Source organism: Dendrobium catenatum, unplaced genomic scaffold (genome assembly GCF_001605985.2).
Source record: "Dendrobium catenatum unplaced genomic scaffold, ASM160598v2 fragScaff_scaffold_551, whole genome shotgun sequence".
Classification (NCBI taxonomy): Eukaryota; Viridiplantae; Streptophyta; class Magnoliopsida; order Asparagales; family Orchidaceae; genus Dendrobium; species Dendrobium catenatum.
Genome location: NW_021319013.1, coordinates 203,244 through 227,349, shown reverse-complemented (window position 1 = coordinate 227,349; position 24,106 = coordinate 203,244). Strand labels below are relative to the sequence as shown.

Sequence of the window (24,106 nt, the reverse complement as noted above, 5' to 3'; positions counted from 1 at the left end):
TTTAATTGATCTCAATTAGTGATTTAACAAATTAGTTTTCTTGATAGTAATGAATATATTCACAACTTTTTTAGTCAAAATTAGCTGCTAAGCATTATTTTTAATGTTTTATTTATAACAAATATAGATGCTTAATCTACCCATCTAATCATTATAAAATATTTGAAAAACTAAAAATAGATTTTTTAACTATAAATGTAAAATTTTAAAAATATTTTATCATCAAATATTAACAAAATAAATAAATTTCACTTTTTAGTCTGTTGATCTAAACATTTACCAAATATTTTATCATAAAACTTTCAATAATATAAACAAATTTTGAAATTGATAATACATAATAAAATAAATCATAAAAAATCAACTAAAACTTATCAGTAAATAAGCATTCCCTTAAACTCTTAATGAGCAAGAAAAAACATACCAATCCCATTTATTAGTATATTGAATCAAAGAAAAATATTTAAATTATTCAATTATTAAGGCTTTGTTTGGGACATCTTTTTTACTGCTTCTTAAAATAATTTTGTAGTACAAATTTTTTAATTTTTAAATTAAAAAGCTGTTTTAAAAAGATATAAAATAACCATCCCAAACGAAGCCTAAAAAAGACGAACATAGAAAGTTGAAAAAATGGGTTAAAACCTGAAATAGCAGACAATGAAGCAAGATGAATACAGGAGAAGACTGCTCAGTTCCATCAACAGAAAGAGAAGATTAATATACTTTTAGTTTCTTTTGCTAAGAGCTCTTGATTTGAATACCAATCCAAATTCAAATCATGGAAATAAAAACTCATAATCCAAATCAAATAGCAAAATCCATTGAAATCATATGCAATAAAGTAATGATGCAGATTGAAAGGCCCTCAATAGATATTGCAGGTTTAGAAATCATCATCATCTTCCTCCTCAGCAATGTGCTTGGCAAGCTCCTGCTCCTGCTGTTGCCTTTCCCTTCTCTTCTCTGCGCTTTCTTTCTCTTTATGGGAATTGGGTGGAAACCTCAGCGCCTTGATTGCTTCATTATGCATGTTTAGGCAGAAAGCAATTCTGGAATGGAAAGCAATCTGAGGCTCATTTGTGGAGTAGATGTCGCCAGTTTCCTTCGATATCATCCATCCATTTGCATGATCAATCGTCGCATCGATTGCGCCATCTCGGATGGCCTTGGCGACAATGCTCTCGGCATCAGCAATAGGGTTATCAGAGTCTAACCTCAGCTTCTTCGCGACGTCGGAAAGAGAGATTCGGGAGTAAGAAATACTGATGTTGCGCAGTCCGGTCCGAATCACATTGTGCCGCAGCCTCACAATTAAATTGTTGGTTCTGTCCGAGCTAAAGGTGCTAGAAAATTTCTCTGCAACAGTCCTGAAAAGCTCCAGATCACCAATTCTTACAGCCTAAAACCAGAATAAAAAACTCATACAGCGGTAGTAGAGGTGGTGGTAAGATGAATGATAATAAAGGGATCAAATACTGGAAAATTATTAGGTGCGGAGACCAGATGTAGAGGTACGCCCGGACTCTAATAAAATATTGACACGTGGAGTGGACACGTTGGATTTATTTTTTACTTTATATGTTTAATGTGTCAAAAGAACTTTAAGCCAAGCGCGCCAAAAACGCAAGTAAAGCGCAGGTAAAGCTCAGATAAACCACAGTAAAAATACACAATAAAAGAGCAGTCAAAATGCAACTAAACTGCAGGCAAAGCGTAACTAAAGCGCAGGTAAACACACACAAAAAAGTGCAACCAAAGCACACTCCACGTGTCAAATTTTAAGTGAATATCCGGAGGTATCTTTACGTCCGATCTCCGCACCTATAAATTTTCTCAAATACTGACATTTGTAAGCTCAAAGTAGGGAGTTAAAGCTTTCTTCATTCCTTTCTGCATGAAAACAGTCCTCTCGGGTATCTCGCCAAGAAGTAATCGTACAATGATGGCCCACTTGTTGCATTGAATTCTGAAGCCTCGAGCTGCCACTGGTGCCTTCCGAGCAGCTTGAAGGAGACTTTCTTTGGCATCTGTGTACTCCAACTGAATGGTTCTTATCTTGCCCAGATAGAATAAATATCTGCAAAACTGGGAAAACATACAAGACTTTCTAACTTCAGCAGGTAGGTTGATTACTGGGTCTTATTGCAGGATCAACACAATTTCATATGAAAATGCACTTATCAAGAATTCATAAGGAATAATTTCCATAATAAAATATCCGATTAATTGTATTGATCAGAGAAATTGATGACACAAGTCATCACCTGTTGATTTGAATGGGCTTCAAAACGTGGCGCCTTGGACCTTAGCTTTTCCGCTTGATCATATAAATTGTAATGAAGGTAGTTCCTAAGAAGAAGATTAAGAAGGGTTTCCTGCCATCAACATAGTATAATTAACATCCTCTTTGTCACTCTTTTGCACAAAACATTAATACAACAAACTGCTAACCTGACCCAGCTCATCATGCCTTAAGGTGGCCATTCTATGAAGGGCAAGAAGGTTTCTAAATTAAATAGAAAAAAAAAAAAGTTTAAGGAACAGCAGCAGTAAGGAAAGAGATGAAATTCCCTATAAATACCAAGCGCTTAAGTAAAATCTCTCTGATTTTTTTTCTAATATATGCACTTATTTCATATAAGCTGTCTAATTTGACCATTAGGCTTCATTTGGACGGCTTTTTTGCTGCTTCTTAAAGCTGCTTTTTAGTAAAAAGAAAAATTTTTGTACTAAAAAGTTATTTTGAGAAGTAATAAGAAAGCCGTCCCAAATAAAGCCTTAGATTAACAATTTACCCACGAATTTCAGCAAGACTGTTTGTGAGTTCATGGCTGTATGAATAATAAAAATATAGCCTAGACGCCAGAATATCAACAGTCCTTCTGTTTATGTTTTTAAGGCGAGCAATACTAGCAGAGGAACAAGCCTTAGCCTGAAAGAAAATACATAGAAAAAAACTGAGGTTATAATAAATCACTATTAAGATTTTGATTTATATGTAAATGAATGCAAGAAAGAAAAAAGAAACAGTCCACCTCGTCATATCTTTTCTGATCAATCAGAAAAATAAGAACCAGCAAGTAACAGTATATCTCAATATCAGGCAGGGAATGCTTAGGACCTTGTGCAGCTGAAGATGCAGTATCAACATCCATATCACGATCATCCTCCTGAAGAAACCAGAATAAGTTAACCGGATGTTGTTAACAAAAGTAGTCAGCACACCAACTATTAGGAGGAAAAAAACAAATAGAATGATTTTTTATAAAAATGCTTTCAAATGTTACATTAATCACTCAGAATAATCAATATTAAACACATTGATCAATAAATTAGTAGACGTGGCAAAAAAAAAACAATATTAATAACCATAGTTGTAAAATGATATTGACATCTACACATATCTTCAATAGAGCATAATTATCATCTTTGTCAATGATGAATAGTGTCACAACACAAGAATCCCGTGAAATTATAGTTTATAGCGAAAAGAATGCTATTTTAAAAATATTGCAATACATTAAAAATAGTTAATAATGTGTTAATAATTCAATAATATAAGAGAAAGATACCATAATATAAAAGATGGTATCAACGACATATATATATAGAACAAAATATTGCTTAAACATACATAAAGGTCAATGAAAAGGAACAATATTTTCATGTTGAATCTTTTTAAAAGTCTATCAAAATTTGACAATTTTCTATTTGTTCTAGCTAATAAATTTACCAATATAGCTTAAAATAAGATGATAGCTTTGAAAATTGAACAATATAAAGAACAATAATTAAATAAACTCAAAGAAACAATATAGGAACACAATATTGCTAGCAATTACCCAAATTAGATTAAGCAAAATAAAATATTCGGCACTTCGATCAATCCCAAATCCTCCTTCCAAGTGCCTTTGTCAAAAGATGTTTTTGCTTACCGCACATGCTCCAACAATAACAACAACATCAAGCATTTATCCCATTACAATGGGTCGGCCAAATAAATCCTTTTTCTCCATTGTATCATGTTAAGAGTCAAATTTTCATTTAAATCTAATAAAAAAAGGTCATTTCCAATATTTTATAACCAAGTCTTTTTAGGTCTACATCTCTCTTTCTTAACATAGACCAAATCTAATACATCAATTCTCATAACTCAGTCATTAATACACATACTCCATGCGGCTAAATTTCTATAAAAGGGAAAAAGAGTGCATAAATCTCATCATCATCATCATCATCATTTAGCATCATTCCAATTATTTAAAGTATCTTAATATCCCGATCCTATATTGCAGATGCTCCAACATCCTTAGGTTTTCCCATTTTTTACAACCTATTTATTGTTTCATAACTAAACTATCAACATAAATTTTTGTATCAGTACAACACAACAACAACAAAAACAAGCCTTTATTCCACTACGTGGGGTCGGCTACATGAATCCTTTTTCTCCATTGTGTCCTATTAAAAGTCAAATTCTCATTTAAATCTAATAAAGAAAGGTCATTCCTAATATTTTCTAACCAAGTCTTTTTAGGTCTACCCCTAACTTTCTTAACATAAGTTAAATCTAATACCTCTACTCTCCTAACCGGGTCATCGGAAGGCCGCCATTTTATGTGACCAAACCATCTAAGGCGACTCTCTCCAGTAATAAAAAAAAATTAATAAAATATATTAAAGATAAAGTTTAATCACTAAATGATAGTAAATTAAAGACTTATTCCTTATTCAAATAAAAGTTGCAGGAAATGGTCATTTCTTTTAACTTGAACACCATAATAACAGAATTTTAATTTCAAAGAATTGCATTTTAATTGTAGATAAATAAGGACAAACATGTTAACTTATGAAACTATTTATAGAAATGGTAAGTAATATTAGGAATATTAGTATTTCATCTAGGTATATCAGCCCTTACAATTGGGGGGGGGGGGGGGGGGGGGGGGGGAGGGGGGGAAAATATATATATATCAGCCCTTACAATTGTTATTCACTGAATTCTTAATGGTGAAAGCAATGAATTTCTAAAAAATAAATATCAGGAGTGCAAACCACATAGAAAGGATGTATATTTGGAAATAAGGTTTAGGAAAATTAAGAGCAGCAAAACCTAAGTTAGTTCTAAAGGAATCCAATTCCTATAGATGCATAAAAAAACAGAAGAGAAAAAACAGAGAAATGGAAGAAAACAGGAAGAGGAGATGAAGGTCTCAAGAGAAGTAAAATCGTTTATAAAAGCTGATTTTATAAGCAAAATATAACTGTAAAATTTGGGAGAGGGAAGTCGCGACCTCTAAAAAGCAAATTAGCAGCTGATGCTAATTTTATTACCTTTGTATCGCACCTGTTGGTGCTGAGGAGTTTTTGTCTTCGTCCTAAAAGACATGTTCAGAATTGAAAAGTGTAGTTTAAAATCTATGGTTTGGGTATTGAACAAAAAATACCTGTCTTTCGAGATGGGGGTCGAATAATGCAATGTATTTTTCTTGAAATGATGAGCTACTTCCGATGGGATGAGTTTTTTGGGTCCCAAACGTGGTTGAGATCTAGCTCAAGGAGCGAAGAAATAAATAAAGTGGTATGAAATCTCGGAACTTCTCGAGGTCTGAACTTCTCGAGGATGAAGACGATGGACTTTTTTGCAGCGAATCATAACTGAGGTCTTTTACATCTTTTTTGTAGCTCCAAACAGTATGAAGCGGGATAACATGATAGGCTTTCTTAGGACGCGAAAAGTAACAATGGGATGCAAAAAATTTCTAGAATGGAGCACGAACTCAGTACCCCAAACAACCCTTCAATTAAATTTCATAATGTAAAGTAAGGAAAACGTCCCCTCAAACGCACCCATAATATATTACTTTATATACAACAACTTCAAAAAACAGCTTTGTCCACAACAGCTTCACAACCTTTACATATAGTAACAACTGTCCCAAAACACCCTTAATCATTTGGGTCATACATTTGATTCCTCTTAGAATTACCTCAATATAAAATATCTATTTTTGCTCTTGACTAACTATATTAAAATACTTCTTCTCTAATCATTTGGCATCCTATCAAACAATAAGAATTTATTAAAAATATTTAGTACCCAAATTCGAGAACTCTCCATTTCTAAACAAATGTCTCATCTACACCTAATCTCACCAACACATCTTCAAAGCTAACTTGATTTCATTTTTGGATTAATCTGTAGCATAGTTCATGATTATAATCACCATGTGTCTCTCCGCCGTTGTCACTTCATCTTTGCCAAATCTACTTCCACCACAAGGAATTTGGTGGGATTAGTTAAAAACATACTTAGGAATATTAAATTTATTATTTAAAAAAGTGAGATGGAGTTTTTGATGAAAAATTGAAGAGTTCGGAGGGGTAAGTTCAAAGAACTGGCAAAACTAGTCATATTTAGACTGACTTACAAGTTCAGTTAGGAATGGGTTTTGAGTGGATAAATGACTAAAAATGATGATAAGAATGAGATTATGATGTGAACTTATGATCTAAAATATATGGTAGAGTTTTTTGAGATTAAATGTCTTATAGTGTTATGGAGAATGAGACTATATGTTAAAAAAAAACCTAAACTAGGTTTAAGGGATTTGAACATGGTTGGGTTGACCTTTTTTTTATGCATGAGTAGTAGATGACTGATCTTAAAAGATTATTAAAATATAGAGAAAGAAGATATAAAGATTTAACAAGAATAACAGTAAGAATAAAATAGATAACCAATCAATCCCACCAAGATTGATCAAAATAGGCCACCAAATACTAACCAAAATAGAATAAATTTTACTAAAATTTTCTTCTCATTCAAAAGCTGAATTTCTCATTACACACAAGTATTATTTATAGAGTTACAATTACAAATGAAATTAAAAAATTAGAGAAAATTTTTCACGGAAAAGAGAGTTGTGGCAATTAAGAGAGAAATGTGACAACCACTTTCATTAATTCATCTTATCTTTATTAAATGTCTAACACATACATGTTCGCTAAGAAAAACCAAACTTTCTAGATACTAAATTTAAATTTCAAATATTAAAACTTTAATTTAATTATTTCCTCATGAGTTAGCTTTTTTAATGGGTGATTGAGCTCTTGCTTCATCTTATCTTTATTAAATGTCTAACACATACATGTTCGCTAAGAAAAACCAAACTTTCTAAAAACTAAATTTAAATTTCAAATATTAAAACTCTAATTTAATTATTTCCTCATGAGTGAGCTTTTTTAATGGGTGATTGAGCTCTTGCTTTAGCATGTTCTTGTGCTTTTATTTACGCTCATGTAAATGAACATTTATCTTTATATGTTGATCTAATTGTTGTACTATATCAACATTTAGCTTTGAAGTTGAGTCCATTATTACGGAAGAAGCACTCATATATCAAGCTGCATTCAAAGATTTCTAATTAGATATGAATGATAACCCCCCTACAAAAGATACTTAAATTACCTAAGAAGATTTGAAAAAAGTCGCCCTCAACTGTTAGAATATTACTCGAATTTAAACTATACGGAGCAGAGTTCAAATGAGCTCAGGGGAGTTGATGTAACACAACAATAAGATAAAACATATGAAACTAAAAGTCCAATTAAAAGAGCTTAAATAAAAAATCAAGAAGACGCTAAAGCTAAAGATCCAATTACAAGAGCCCAAACAAGAACCCAAGAAGATGCTAAAGTAAGAGCCCAATCAAATTTCATTACAAGAGCCCGCTCATGAAGACATAATTAAATTAGAATGTTAATATTTGAATTTTAAATTTACATATAGAAAGTTTGATTTTCTTAGGAAATATATATGAGTTAATCATTTAATAGAAATAAAATGAATTAATAAAAGTGACTGTCACATTTCTTCATTAATGGTCACCTACTCTTTTTTCCCAAAATTTTTCTCTTATTTTTGAATTTTAGTTTATAATTGTAACTCTATAAATAGTGTTGGTATGTAATGAAAAATTTAGCTTTTGAATGAGAAGAAAACTTTGGAGGAATTTATTCTCTTTTGATTAGTACTTGATGACTTACTTTAACCAGCTTTGGAGGGATTAATTAGTTGTCTATTTTATTCTTACTGTTATTCTTATTAATTTTTGTATTATTTTTTCACTCTAATTATCTTTTAAGACCAATCATCCATAATTCAAGTATTAAAAAAGTCAACAACTCTGTTTAAATTCTTTAACCTATTTAGTTTTTTTTACATCTAGTCTTATTCTTTCAAACCACAATAAGACCTTTAACCTCACAAAATTCTATCATATACTACAAATCATATGTCCACATCTTAACCTTATCCTCCATCATTATTTTCAACAATTTATCATACTCAAAACTCATTCCCTAAGGTGAACTTGCTAGTCACCCCAAACTATCCCAAACCTTACTAGTTTTGACATTCCTTTAACCTTACCCCTCCAAACTTCTCATCATTCCACAAAAAACTCCAGATCACTTATTTAAATAATAATTAAATATTTCTGAGTATTTTGGTTAACTAATCTCATCAAAAGGCTTCCCATTATTATCATATTTTAAAGATTATGCAAGCTGCATCAATTTTAAGAATATTAAATACATAGTTCATTTATAGTTATGAACTAAGAAACAAGACTTTCTTAAAATCTACGTAAATAAAGAGACTTTTTCAAGATGTATTGCATCAACCAAGGAACATGAAATCTATAGAAATAATATATAAAAAAGATGACAAACAGCACAGAAGAATTGAACATCTACTTCTTTTAAATATGACTAACAAAGTTATCAAGCGACATCAAAAAACCATCACTTAGCCAAATCCACCTCTCTTCTAAAGCTTGCTCCGCATAAACTAATAATTCTAATAAAAAGACAAAAAAAAAAAAGAACTCTAGCAAAACATATTACCAAGTTATTTCATCAAACAGAAGTTCATGTCTCCATTGAACAAACAAAAAAAAAAATCCAGCACTCCCTACAGAAGCAAAATAACTTGCCAAAACATTAACTAGTCATACCTTAGGCAGGTAGGAAGACAACTTGGAATGAGCTTCTGAGCCCGGAGCGAGGGCAAAGTTGAGGAAAGCCGACAAAGTGGCAGCTTTCAGCTTTCGACGAAGCATGATCGTTAAGCGCACAGCCCGCACGATCCGCCGCACCTCCTTCGCATAGGCCCCAGTCTCGATAAGAGATGCGATCTCCTTCAGATCTGTAGCCAAACAAAAACCAAGCACAAACTTCCCCAGTAATAATCCAAAATCGAAAAAAAAAAATCAAAAGTTACACACAGAAAGTCGAAGATACAACTCACGCTGAAGCGTGGATGGTAAGGAGGCCGAGGATACTGTGTTGGAGACCGCCTGCGCCTCTTTCATCTCCACCTCTTGAGTCATTCCGTCCTCTCTGTTGAAAAACCGTGGAATTGGAGTTGAGAAGAAGAATAAGGCACCGGAGGTGGAGAGAGTGGTCGACAAAAGAAGATAACTTACTAGGGTTAGGGTTTGGGCGAAGTTCAGTTGATATTCTTCCGTGCTCCGTCCTTTTTCTTCTCAATGCCGGTCGAGCTTCTATTCTGCTACTAGCCTTCTCACAATAAGAAATGTTGCTTCCAATACCAGTGGTTTACGTGGCTCATATGGGCCAATGCTATGTAATGTAAGGCTACAACAACAAGGACATGAAATTTCATAAAATCTTCACGCACATGTTTGAGAAAATTTACAGCAATAAAATACTTGAATCAATCAGTTTATTTAAGTTTAGAAAATTTCAGAAATTCAAAGAGTAATAGAGATTAATGCTTTCTCAAGTTTAGAATTAGGGGTGTCAAAATTTGACTCGACTCGAAACCCGATCCAGACTTGACTCGACAAATTATGGGTTCGGGTCAACCCGTTTGCATTACAGGTCGGGTTTGGACTCGAGTTTTTAAACCGTTTGCAAAAAAAGGGTTGAATTTGGGTTGATCCAGAAACCAGAAATCAACCTGTTTTGACCCGGGAACTTGACCGCGTTGCCATCACGTCATGCCAGCATTGTCGCGTCGCCATCAGGCCATCTCGTCGTGTCAGCTCGCTTCAGCATGGTAGTCGTCTCGCGAGACCCATCAACCAAGTCGGCACCTGGCAGTCGAAGGTCGCACCGGCATGCCTCTCCGACACAGCCGTGTCTCCTCCGTCTAATCAGGCAGTCTCACCAGAGCCAATTCACCTTGCCCGCCGCCTCAACCCAAGCAGGTTGGCCTCGCCTGTTCGCATCAATTTTCGCAGGTCAGGTCAGGTGAACTCGTAACCCACGCGGATCGGGTTCGGGTTGAAAATCTAGACCCATTTGTAAAATTGGGTTGGGTTCAGCTAGACCCATTTAGACTCTAATCAACTCGGATTCGACCCGAATCAAACTCGTCGAACCGTTTTGACATCCCTATTTAAAATTTTTGACACAAATGCCTCTTCGAATTTTTTTTTTTAAGAAAATGAAAATTTCTTTCAAAAAAATATAATGCATTCTATAGATAAAATACTTACTCTTTTGATATAAATAAATACAATTAAGATAGTCATAATGTCCATGATGGCATCAAAGATATAAATGATGATGGCCATTCATGTTAGCTTGAAAAATGCTCAAGAGTTAGCATGACATAATTGTTTGCTTCTAAAAATACACATAGATATATGCACTATTTGTTATAAATATGGTTAAGCATTACCAAATTCTAATTAATATTATAGAGAGTTCGTATAGGGGTTGATCATGCCATTTTGTGGCTAAGTAATAAATATATAAAATCAAGTAAAATTAACTCCAAGTTAATCCTTTTGGGTCCTTTAAAATTTTTGTTTCACCAAAGAGCATTTGATTGATTAGATTAAAGTTTTTATGATTCTAACAAAGAGAAATTAAATGAATGAGATAAAAGGCATACAACATATCATTCCCCTTGTCTAATATGATTAGAAAATATGAAGATTGAGCTTAGAATTGGAGTTAAGTAAGCTACACCTAAGTTCATTTTCTCAAGCACCCCCTTGAAGATGATTTAGACTAAACTCCTTGTGTTGGACAAAATGCTCCCTATATGGTCATTGGCAACTAGAGTAGGAAAAATTAGCGCATCATTTTTGGGATTTAGATTCTTCAACCTATCAGCTTTAGTGAATGTGCTTAGTACAACTTTAGTATAAGGCCTTCTCCAACCGAACTCTAAACGCATGAATAGCGTCGCTCGTGAGCTCCAGCCAAACAACAAAACTTATGATATTTGGTTGCAGGTGAACAGTGCGATGCTAATATTAGCGTTGCACTGTTCGCCTGCATTATTTTTTTGTCTCTATCAAATTTGCCAAAAAATAAAACACACAAAAGAGAAAGACGGATACATTATGCAAAGGATGTGAAATGGAGTTCGATTGGAGATGAATCACTTCATTTTTTAATTTCACTGCATTTTGAAGTGAAAAGTAGAATTTCGGTTGGAGATGCCCTAAGGAACTCTAGATGTGATCATCAATTTCACCTCTCCTAATCAAAGTCATTTGAGACTTGCTTAAAGGGATGTTTCTAATACTACTCATATAAGAATGGTTGGCATATAAAGAATAATTTGCCATTGATACTTGCATTCTTTTGAAAAATTATTATGTGCGGTCACCGGACAGTTCGGAGGCGAATCAAAACGTGCCACATCACATGATATACAACGATACACAACGACAAAAAGGTGACATGGAGCGCTCTGATTTGCCTTCGGACGGCATTCGGTGTCCGCACAGAATAAATTTTCCATCCTTCTAACTTGTCCTAGAGCTACAATTATCAGAATGGCATCATCTTACAAGCAAAAGAAATAACTGAATACAATTAAGAACTTGAACAATACTATAGCATTCATGGAATGTAGCAAAGCCACACGCAAAAGCACAGCCGAACTATAGAGAAATCGTCAATACACTTCATACAATTCTATAAATAAATAAAAGAATGCACTGCTCAATTAGTCAAACGATACAATTAGATTGACCTAAGTAAAAAAAAAAACAAATAAAAAAACAAGACTCTGATCTCCTATACCTACAAAAACAGACGAGAAACTTGCAGGCCAAACCACAAAGACCTTATAGATCAACTCCAGATAAATACACCCATGAAAAGCAACAATCCAGTTACAAGGAGCAGGCATCCAACACATTAAACAAAGATCTTCACTGGATTTAGCTATTTAGGCTCCGCCGCCATCTGCATGGATAGGTCCATTTGATCGAAAATCTCGGCCCCTTCCTCGACCTTGACCTCTCCCACGCCCGCGGCCACGACCTGCAAGCAATTCATTGAATGCTAAATTTTTATTCAATATGTTCAAATATGGAAGCAAAACTTCTACCTAAACAAACCATGGTGTATAGAAGCAAGTGAATTAAGGCATATAAAAATTCCATTCTCACAACATGAATATTTTACTTAAAGAACAAGCTTTTGGGATAAATTCCATCCATTGGTTTGAAGCCTAGTCCCACCCCTGTTTTCTAGGATTAATTATTTTGTGTGGATGTCGAATGCCGTCTGGAGGCCAACTAGAATGCACTACGTCGCCCTTGTGCTCAGTATTGCTGACGTGACACATTCTGGTTGGTCTCCGGACGGTGTTCTAAGTACAGTCTTCGCACAAAATATTTTCTTGTTTTCTAGGAGGCATCTTACATTCACTTTTGGCTTCCACATGTATCAGTTTATGGTCGATTGAGATTATTATTCTTTGCTTGTCCATTCCTTTGTTTTGTTCTTATATTGAAAACAAGATAGCATAAAGAACTCGCAGTTGTTCCATGCGCAGAAAAAGGATACAGAAGTTTAGTGCCACATACTATATATCTTTTAGTTCCAAAAACGAAAACCTAGAATAGGGTACTGAACACGCTGATATTTTACTTCATAATTTTACATTAACTATTTGGTCCAAATGTAACTAACAGTAAATAGAATTTTCCAAAGAAACTTTAACTAATGCACTTTTCATTGATAATTTCATATGCAATCGTAGTAAAAAATAGGAAACAATCATATAGTTATTGTTGTGATTTGAACGACCATTTTCACAAGAAACAAAAACCTTACTTTTTCATCAACCAAAAAAGAAAAAAAAATATATATATATATGTTAACATTCTCAACCAAAAAAGTGAGGCAAAACCAAATTCAATTCAATTACGTGATCATTTTTATAACAATTTCCATCTAATTCCTTCAAACCAAGCAGAGCCCCAGGGAATTAGGAGCCCCATGATGCTTTCAATAGATGCGTACGTCTAGAAAAAGTTTCAATATGCCAAGATATTCGTCCAATTTACGGACAACATACGAGTCATGTTTAGGGCAAACTTGAATTATGGAGGTCAGCTTTAGTGTCTAAAGATTTATGTTTGAGTTGATCTAAAATCGAATATATGAAGTGTAATTTAAGTAGTAATAAATCTAGTGGAGGGATTGTGACATTGGACGATCAAGTCATTAATAAGAACACGTTTTTAGATATCTTGGGTCTATTGTTCAGAGTGATGGTGAAATAGATGAGAATATTATTATTAGAATTCAAGTGGGATGGTTGAAGTGGAGGAATGCATCAAGCTTGTTGTGTGATAGAAAAGTCCTCCTCAAACTTAAAGAAAATTTCTACAAGATGGAGGTGAAACTTGCAATACTTTATGGTGCATAATGTTGGCCATTAAAAGAGAAGCATAATATTAAATAGAGTGTATTAAAAGAAAAGCATAATATTAAGTTCAGTGTTGCAGAGATGAGGATGCTAAGGTGGATGATTGGCTTTACTCTTAGAGACAGGATACGAAACGAGCATATACATGAAAAGATTGGAGTAACTCTAGTGAAAGATAAGATTAGAAATAGTCGCCTTAGATGGTTTGGTCACATAAAACGGCGGCCTTCCAATGACCCGATTAGGAGAGTAAATGTATTAGATTTGGCTTATGTTGAGAAATGTACATGTAGACCTAAAAAGACTTGGTTGGAAAATATTAGAAATGAACATTATTTATTAGATTTAAATGAGCATTTAACTCGTAACACGACACAATATAGAAAAAGGATTCATGTAGCTGACCCCACATAGTGGGATAAATGTTTGATGTTATTGTTGTTATGTTTGTTTGTATAAGTCATGTGAATAGGAACCGAATTATTTTTTTAAGATAAAATAGTTGAAGTGCCAAATGAGGTTGCTAGAAAGTGTTCTGGTAAGTGTCCAAACATGTTAAGTTAAGCCATTTAGGAAATATGTTTAATACGGAGGTAGCCGCCCTAGTGAAGATCTTTGATGAGAAATTTCTATTCATAGATGGGAGGAAGATGGATGGAACAGAAGAAGACATAAAATAAAGTATCGTGACGCAGATGATGCCTATGGATGAGCCTTTGGGCAGGGATCCAATGATCTTCATTCGCACACCCATCTTTATTTTGAAAACACATACTATCTTATTAACAGCTCCCATTTGGAAACTTTGGCATTGTCAACCAATAGGGAAAGATCAGCCTTCCCGGGAGGAAAGATCAGCATTCATTATTTCTTATTTATATATGTGCCTTAACATATACCACCATTCATAGATAGCATGTGCTTGTCTACACAAATTAATATATTGATGCCAGCAAGTTCTTTCCCAGTTGAAGGAAAATTCAGATTGGAAACCCTAATCTTTATATCAATGCTCAAAATAAGAGGATGATCATAGACTTCTCATATCCTACAAGAAAAAAAAAGATCATTTCGCTTTACCATCAAGGTGGCTCAGGTTACACAGAGCCCAAGCTTACACCAAAGATTTGTGTTTTTTATAATACCATATTACTTTATCATTGCATTCACCGCCTTGCACTAAATACTACAATCGACAGCCAGTTCAATTCTAGAGCTCACCATATTGAAGCGGTAAAGAACATCACCCCATCTTTAGAGCCTATCTATCATAAATTATGCCAAACTTCTGGATCCAGGAATTAGCACTGAAGAAGATTGAAGTGGTTTTAATTTTAATTAATCCAAAACAATTGCAATGGAGTTTACTAGGAAAAAAATGCAAAAAAGATAAAGTTTTAGATCCATATGTGATACCTATTGAGATTTAAGGAAGTTTGGGTGATATTATGACAGTTTTTATAGCCGCCGTCACCACCCTACAAATAAGAGGGTCGAATCCACGTTTTTTCACCATTCAAATGATTCATATTTCTTGAAACTATGTGCCTACAATACTCGATTGATCTCTAGTCGTTCATCTCAAATTGATTATCTCAAGGGGATGAGTTGATCCATGTAAAAATGGCAAGACAATGTTGTTGTTTTGACAAGTCCATTTAAGAGGTGACACTACCGGCCTTTGATCATACCAACATACACTCGTTATTAAGCAATTCATTTCATATGATTTAAAAGTTTGAAGTTGTTATGTCTATGATAATCCGACATTACGCAAGTCATTCATTGCTAAATAATCCTCTCAAAGTAAGGAGTTGATCCATGTACATACGCTAGGACGTTGTCGCAAATTTATGACAGGTTCATTCAAAAGATTACAAACCTTCTCAAAATTATTTTTCAATCTGAATGTCAAAACTTTGATCAACACCATCAATACACTCATAAGATTGTCTCCCATAACATAATATATCTAGATCAACAACTAGATACATAGTTGCTACCATATGTTGAAGTTGACCCGAGTTTGGGAAACATCATCTAATAATAATTTGATCATAGAGGAGAAAGATCTCCACCATTCTTAGTTGATAATTACAAATCATATTTTGAAATAAGAATGAAATGAGAATTACAGCACAACGGAATCTCAAAATAGGAATGGAATCTCAAAATAGGAGCTCCTTCTTTAGCTCATTTGACATGCATTTCTGTACAATGGAATGAACTCAAATGAGAAATCCCTCATCTCAGCCGATGGGGTAATCATTTAACCCGCCATAATATTGATGTCAAACATGTCGCAAATGAAAATAACAATCAGGTAGACTGAATCCCTTCAAAACTAAACAATACTCTTCAACAAATATCTTATTGGTTCAATAACATCAAACATGATGTAAATGACAACAACAATCCACCACCCGCCATTACGTAAAGATCGAATAACATTTGCTACTAATTCAAAGTTGTTCTACCACTTTGATAGTTGTTTTATAAATGACGCATATGGCGGCTCTAAAGAAGCACTCACCGTTTCAAGTACATACAATATTTAGGAACACAACCATCAAAGCATCATATCAAAAATACATTAATTCGTGCCACACGGGGACACCCATCTACCCACCACACGCTCTTGTTATGCTTTAGCGTGAGGTCAAACCTTGGGGTCCTTGGCACCTTTTTGACTACCTAGGGGTTGTTTAGTATCGGATTTGAAGATGAATTTACACCGGATTTACGGTAAATCCGGCCAAACAATTTTTGAGCGCCCTGTAAATCTCGGATTAATGAATTTATGATGTAAATTCGGGATTTAATAAATACCGTAGTTTGGCAGAATTAACGGGATTAACGATCTCCAAAACTCTCCCGCCCACCCGTGTCGTCGAGTATCTGATGTGAAGTACGCTAAAGGGGTGAAATATTGTTACCTTTCTTGCGAACAAGCTCTTGTCGTTACTTCGGATCCAACATCATCAAACTATAGTGCTTCCATCTAACTGGAAGGAACGTTGTCGGAGGAGGAGAAGAAGCTAGTGACTAATGTAGGCAACGTTAAATAGGCCGAAGGAGGCAATGTCAACCAACAACGAAGATGTCGAAAAGAAGAGCAAATCACATTCAAGCGCAAGGAAACAATCCTTCGAAGCTATGTTGCACCGATACGGATACGGCGACACGGATACGACACGATACAGATACGGGACACGTCATATCTTAAAAATACAGGATACGGGTACGGCGCGGACACGACATTATAATTTATAAATCATACATAAAAATTAAGAAAGCAAACAAAGCATAATATTTGAAATTACAAAAAAAAATGACAACAACATCATTTGTAGCCTTGTAGCTTTTAATATCAAAATATAAGCAAGCATTAAATGTCTAGTACAACAACAAAAGCATAAACATAAATTATCTAGCACTTGAAGTTTCAACTATTCAATAGAGGGAATTATATAATTATCTTCTTCATTGGTTTGTCTTTGAACTTATATATCATCTTCAATAAATATCATAGCTTCTAATTCAGGCTCATCAAGTGAAATATTAGTAAATTTTAATATTTTCATATCATCAAGAGACTCAAATCCATCTCGAAAATGAGAGAATCTTGCTTGCAACCGCGGAAGCAAATACGACACGTCTTTTTTTTTCGGATTTCTTTTTGTTTTTCAACGGACACGCGTATCTTAAATAGTATTTTAATTGGATACGGCTTTGGTGTATCCGACACGTATCGGTGGAGTATCGGAGGCGTATCCGTGTATCGGTGTATCGGATACAACACGCCTTCATAAATAGGTGTATCGGTGCAACATAGCTTCGAAGCAATGATAGAGAAGAATTCCTTTTTTTAATTAGGAATTATTTTAATTAATTTAACTAATTTAATTTAAATATAAATAATTAATAAAGTAATTAGTTATATAAATAGTAATTAAATAATAAGTTTGTAATAGAATACTTAATTGATTAATTAAATACTTAATTAGTATTTGACATTTAACTAATTAATTAGATAACTATAAGTATAATTATTAATTAAAAATTTAATATGATTAATTAGTAATATAATAAGTAATCTAATTTAGCTTAATTAAATAAATAGTAGAATAATTATCATTAAATTAAATTAATCAACATTTATAATTTGTTGGTTATTATAGTTATTAGTAGTATAATTGTCATTAAATTAGTTTACTAAAATAATTAATTAATTATGGTTTAGTAAACCCTAAATTAAATAATAAGTAATATAAAAAGTAATTTGATAATTAACATCTAAATAACTAATTTGATAATTAATAATAATTATTCTAACTTATAATTATATTATTTATCAGTCCAACTTATTAAAAGTAATTAAAATTAAAGTTGATAATTCACTCATAGTTAATAAAAAATTAAATTCAAAGCACATTAAATTTAATTTTTAACTGAACCAACCGCCTTTAATCCTGGATTACGTTGTCAAAAAGTTTCTCAAGATTTAACATATGTCATACCAAACAATTTTCAAGATTTAACACCCTCCGAATTTACTAAATTCGGATTTACAAAATTTGCTAAATCCCACTAAAGTCAAATCCAATCTGATACCAAACAGCCCCTTAGAGACATCTTTTATTTAAGCCCCTCTAATTTCTCAAAAATGAACCACACTTATATTATATTGATTTTTTACAAAATTAGTAGACCATTGCAAGCAGGATATACCTTGTATTTTTCCCATGCAAGGACCTTCCACATAGAAATCCATATATCTTTTATCATGTATGCGTAGAGAATCATTAAACCACAAAAAATGTCTATCATTAAATTCAAAAACTTCTTGCAGCATTTAGTAGAAATAAATTTAAAAATAGGATTTATTAAACCAAAACCAAATAATCAGGATAAGCTAATGATGATGATTATACAAAATTTCTTTGACACTAAAAAAATTACACTTAAAACGCCCAATTTTTATTACCCAGGAATCACAAAAAGAGGCCAAAACAATGTCTTAAAACATTAATGTAATTTAGACGCTTCCTATTTCTCAAAATATCAACTCTCTCAAATTTCTCCTTATAATCATAGGTTTCGAATTAAAAAAGAACTTATGCAAAAAAAAACAAATACAACACATAGGAAAATCGATGATATGAGTAAAGGGCTAGATTGACTCCACATGTGGAATTCACATCACAGGATCAGAGCAAAACCATCATGGAAGGGAATAGTGCTGTCAAATACCTCGTCCATGAACAGGAACAGAATATTCTTCATTATAACCGCCATTCTCTTGTTGGTAATAAGTTCTACCTCCATACCCTCCTCGGCCACGACCTCGATAACCACGCCCTCTACCACGATTCCAACCACCTCTTCCATACCCACGATTGTCCCATCCTTCATCATTGTAATCCATAGCCACGAATCCATTTCCTATTTACCATACAATGCATTGTAAAGAACCATAACATAAAGGTTCAACAGTTAAAATAATAAAATTGAATGAGACACCAACATACCTCTGCTGCCCCTCCCCCGATTGTAACCACCACGGCCTCTTCCTCGACCACCAGGAAAATCCTCTGAAGGTGTTATGAGATAATTAAAATGAATTCCATATGGAAATATGAACAAAGTCTAAATATGCAGAAGTGCAATTTGTACCTCCTTCATATTCAAAGTCAGCCAATGGTTTCACCTGATCACTTGGAATAGGCAATTGGTAGCTGTTAAGCAAAATAAGCAATAGAACATCAGAACACCATAATATCCCACAGACAGCACAATAATACTGTGATGTATTTCAATATTTAGAACTGTCAGAAGTAGGCAAGGACTTTGCTCCGAGATCATTACATAAAGAGAAGTCACATAAATTCAAGTATATATCAACTTTTTATAAGAACAAAAGCAAATGAAGCTAAAAGGAATGGCATGAAAGTTCTATTGTAAAACTGTGCAAATTGAATACATCAGCACAAGTAATTGAAATAAATAGAATTGGAGGTGAAACGTATTACTTGATACTTTTATGGCTTAAAAATACTGCTGCTTATTTAAGCTATAACTATGAAGTTACAAATTGAAAATTAAAGTGTCAAAAAATAATATCAATTGACTAAGGCTTTGTTTGGGACGGCTTTCTTACTGCTTTTTAAAGTAGCTTTCTAGTACAAATTTTTTTATTTTTTTTATTAAAAAGCTGCTTAGCAAGAAAGCCGTCCCAAACGAAGTCTAAATTGCAGATATAAGAATGAAAACCGTGCTATAAGTCTTACTAACCCAGAAGAAGAGGTATCCAACTCCTCCTTCGACAAAGTAATTGTCATCATAGACACGTGCCTTGTAGTTTCAAGCCTAGGGAAAAAAAAAAAACCCAGTATTAACATTACATAACTTTATCTGCTGCGTAAAACATAATAGTTTTATAAAGGTTTTTAATACAATAATCTATCATAAGTATTTAAATCTTCAATATTAGTTATGATCTTACGGAAGTAGGCCTTCTTCTAAAGGCTCCCAAGTGTCAGTGATGTCTGCAGATTCAATTTCAGTATTCTGATGAAGACCAACAACCCTCCTCTGTGAATGTGCAACAAAACACAATAAGACATCAAAATAGCCTTAACTTACAAATAGAAGTTTAGGATAAAAAATGCTCAACAAAAGCATGCAGACTAAGTTAAAGCACCTTTATTAGCTCCACAATCATGACAGTCTTGTTAATGGCTCTTCCCATAGCCTTAAAGACGATTTCATTTGAACCTTTCTCCTAGTAAACAAACAATTGAATGTGGTTATTTACTTTTGATTACAATTTTAAATGTAAAAAATAGAACAAACTATTCCCATGTAATTCAAAATCAAATAAATTTGAACAAAATTCGCACTATCCATGATGTAAGCATGATTAAAAAGTAACATGAGTGAAATCTTTTGGGACAAAAACTGGAAATGAGCATGCATCTTAAAGAAAATTTAACTACATAGCTGTGAAGATAAAATGCACCAACGCCAATAAAAGCATATCCTTATTATCATCATTGTTAGGCAGAAAATTATTTTAGGTAGACTTTACTGAGTCCCTCTCCTTTATTGATTCTTATTTATTGCTACCCATGTTTGTGCAAGTATCTTCATACAGCATCAGGACATTTTACCATTGTTCCTACCCTTTATTGATTTTTTTTATTTAGGTAGACTTTGCTGAGTCGCTCTCGATTAAATTAAAATATATTTAATAATTAATTAAATTAGTATTATATAATATATTTTAATAATTTAAATTAATTATATAATAAAAATTAAAATTCTAAAAAATGATTTTTTTAATTTAAAACTAAGAAATCGACCTCGAGCTTTTTAAACGAGCTCGAGCCTATGGATTTTTTTAATGCGTCGAGCTTGAGCTTAGTAAAAGTTAAACAAGCTTAGTTGATTAGGCAGATACTTGAATCAACTCAACTCGTTTACACTTCTAAATTAGTCATTACATGATGAAAAATTGTATTTTTATAATGGCCGGGAAAATAAGATCTAGTTCCCAAGAACGTGTTTCCTCAAGTGTTCAAAGTTACCATATGATCTAAATTCAAATAGGCTTACATGCAACACTGATGAACCCTGGTTAATACTTGCACACAAGAAGCCACAAATTGACTGGAAACAACCTCAACCAAGTTTAATAAGGATACAATGGATTAATGACTTAGCTAAAGATGAAGAGTTTCTTTCCAATTCAACCCCTATCAGAAGGATTTTGATCTTATGTGTTGGCAAGAAACCAAATTACAAGCAAGTGATAATAAGTTATATTTTTTTCCTCAAAAAAGAAACTGAAGTTTGTCCATTTAAATTATAAAAAAGTTATTTGGCATTTCTATGTTCCATCTTAGTGGGTACTAAGTTTCTGTTGTTCTTCATATGATCATGTACAACAAATCCTCTATGAATTTTATTTATGCTACATTATTTTTCTAACAGCTAGATAGTTAATTTTTAGCATGAATAAGCAAAGGATGTCAAAGAGATCAAGAAGAAGTTAAGTGATAGCTATGATAAGCGTTTCAAAGATTGGTTATTCCTCAACTATTATTATATCAAGGGTATCGTACTACTGTTAAATCTTGTTGTTATCTATATTACTTAACACACAACATTAAATCAAATTATATTGTGGTTTATAGTGTTTTTTAACACCCTGAACCATTTGAATTTGCAATGTTTGATTGGATTATACCTATAGTTAGTGATAAAAAAACTACTGTAACCACATGTATGAAAAAATAAATATTTTTTTAGACATATTTTAAAAATGATTTTAGAATTAAAAATAAATATTGAAATTTTAACTATATTCAGCCAAACGAAGGAATCAACTAAATTGTGCCATTGAAAACATGTTTTTTGACTTCAAGAGATTAATGATTATCTAAGACAAATTAAGCTCTATCCTCCTCAATAACTAAATTTACAATTAAAATATTTATTTTATTACAAATTTATCTCATTATCAAATTAATATTAATGGAATGTTCTTACATTTGTGCAGTTGGAGCATGTGAATTTTCACTAGCTAAATACAAGTTCAAGATCTCTCAATCCAATTAACATGATGCACAATGGTGTTCAATTCTTCTTCTTCTTCATCTTGTTTTCTTGGGTATTTATTCTTAATTTTGTAATGATTTTTTTTTAATTTTTAATTGTTAAGGATTATTAGTTTTATTTGAATTAGAAGAAATAACTTTTCAAATAAAAAATGGGATTTTCCTGTGAGGATGTTGGATCTTGGATTTGGTCAGGCCTCCACTATAGAGCTCTGAGATCCTTTAATTGGCTCATCCTGCATCCTTTTATTTAAAATAAAAAACTGCTTATATAAATTCAGAAGGTGGAAGAGCTAAAAAATATTCCAGCTGTTATTGTCATAGTGGAACGTGAAAGACTTTAAAAACGGTTTGGAATATAAATAGAAGTCATATACAAATATTAACCCATTATATTCAATGCAACAAGAAAATATTTTGTTCTATTCACCCTATCTAGTTCTTAAGATTACTTTGTAGGTTCAATGAGTGTAGACTTGTTAAAACCTATTCTTGATTGTGCTACAATAAAAGGTGATGAAAGAGCCTCGAAAATAGAATTAATGAGTGGTAAAGGATAAATCTCACACAATGCAATATTTTTTGCTCTAAGGGCAGAAACTAATCTCAACTCAGGTTTTCACTCTAATAGTAATGTATCTGTTCTACTACTAATCTTTCTCTACTTATACGAATATATTCATCCATTTATCATGTATGGTATATGTAAATATTTCCAAAATCAAGAACAAAGTGCATGAAAATCATGCCAACAAATCTCAGTAAATGCAAAAATAATTCTCCAACAACTACTGATATATGTGTATAGCATAACCGGGCATACCAGAAGCAGATTAGTTGCATACGAGATGTAACTGCGCATCCTTCCTTGGGAAGTTATCCGGATTTCATTTTCATTGATCGGGGTCTCCTCCCTCGGTTTCTCCACTCTCTGGTATCGATCCATCTAATCTGACCCAAAATAATAAACTTCGACATCAGACACCGTAAAGTCAAACGATACCATATCAAACCGAATGAATCGCATCAAAGCATCGCAAAATCTAATTCCTTCAGCAAGCCAACATCAAATTCAACAGGAATAAGAACAAAAAAAAAGGAATATGCCGCAACGAACAAATTATAACATATCCCACAACAGAGCGTATTACGGTTTAGCAAGCACTGCAACTCAAGGAATCTAGGGTTTCAGGAAGAGTCGCTAAAAAAAAATTAATTAAGAATGGAAAAGGAACAAATATGTATTCTTCACCTCCGCTCCCTTGCTTGAACGCCCTCTTCTTCGGCTAGGTTCTTCGTTTCCGTTCTAAGAACTTTTGCCGAAGCCGGCGTCTTTTATAGACCCGCGCCAGTAGTATCTGCGTTCGGCTAGGGTTGAATACAGATTTACCGGAAAATTAGTTTTTTTTTTTCTATTTTTAATAATTGTGAAAATACTAAAATAGACGATTTTCTACGACCATTAAATCTTTAGGTGGTGAATCAATTATTGTCGTCAAAAAAGCCCTATATTTATTTATTTTAAAAAAAAGGCCCTATATTTAGTTAATCTATAGTTAGATCAACTTGCCTTGGTACGCCTAACGGTGAATGATTTATATTTTTATTTTAAAAAATATGATAAAATTTTATTTTCAATTGAAAATATCGAAGCTATATATGCATATATATGTTATTTATTTAAATGTCAAAACATATATTTAATATAATTTAATATAAATGTTAGATTCTATGATTTGACAAAAGATATGTAGAATATAGTGCAAGG

The 24,106-nt window shown here is 33.0% G+C and overlaps 2 protein-coding genes across 3 annotated transcripts; both read right to left on the bottom strand.

Moving 5' to 3' along the window:
• Positions 1-651: 651 nt before the first annotated feature.
• Positions 652-9,651, bottom strand: LOC110106829 (probable 26S proteasome non-ATPase regulatory subunit 3). Its single transcript, XM_020836865.2, has 9 exons — positions 9,495-9,651; positions 9,317-9,408; positions 9,024-9,214; positions 3,039-3,173; positions 2,799-2,935; positions 2,455-2,509; positions 2,268-2,378; positions 1,849-2,088; positions 652-1,402 (listed from the first exon to the last, which is right to left on the bottom strand). The coding sequence occupies exons 2-9, from the start codon at positions 9,396-9,398 to the stop codon at positions 887-889; spliced, it is 1,467 nt and encodes a 488-aa protein (XP_020692524.1). The 5' UTR covers positions 9,399-9,408; positions 9,495-9,651; the 3' UTR covers positions 652-886.
• A 2,225-nt stretch (positions 9,652-11,876) lies between these two features.
• On the bottom strand, positions 11,877-23,723 carry LOC110106831 (keratin, type I cytoskeletal 9). Of its 2 annotated transcripts, none has more exons than XM_020836868.2 (9): positions 23,591-23,723; positions 23,162-23,289; positions 20,421-20,501; positions 20,223-20,311; positions 20,012-20,086; positions 19,394-19,455; positions 19,249-19,311; positions 18,971-19,162; positions 11,877-12,321 (listed from the first exon to the last, which is right to left on the bottom strand). In XM_020836868.2, exons 2-9 carry the CDS (start codon positions 23,282-23,284, stop codon positions 12,227-12,229), a joined length of 780 nt encoding a protein of 259 aa, XP_020692527.1. In that variant the 5' UTR covers positions 23,285-23,289; positions 23,591-23,723; the 3' UTR covers positions 11,877-12,226. The 2 variants fall into 2 exon arrangements, with proteins under 2 accessions (XP_020692527.1, XP_020692528.1); XM_020836869.2 differs by having other exon boundaries at positions 23,162-23,284; positions 23,591-23,722.
• Between the last annotated feature and the right edge of the window lie 383 nt (positions 23,724-24,106).

Coding starts and splice junctions, on each gene's coding strand:
- LOC110106829 (XM_020836865.2), bottom strand. CDS start 9,398: ATGACTCAAGAGGTGGAGATGAAAGAGGCGCAGGCGGTCTCCAACACA. Junction 9,215..9,316: donor CTTACCATCCACGCTTCAGC/GTGAGTTGTATC, acceptor GTTTGGCTACAG/ATCTGAAGGAGATCGCATCT. Junction 2,089..2,267: donor AAGCCCATTCAAATCAACAG/GTGATGACTTGT, acceptor ATGTTTTCCCAG/TTTTGCAGATATTTATTCTA.
- LOC110106831 (XM_020836868.2), bottom strand. CDS start 23,284: ATGGATCGATACCAGAGAGTGGAGAAACCGAGGGAGGAGACCCCGATC. Junction 20,502..23,161: donor ATGCAACTAATCTGCTTCTG/GTATGCCCGGTT, acceptor TTTGTTTACTAG/GAGAAAGGTTCAAATGAAAT. Junction 20,312..20,420: donor TGATTGTGGAGCTAATAAAG/GTGCTTTAACTT, acceptor GCACATTCACAG/AGGAGGGTTGTTGGTCTTCA.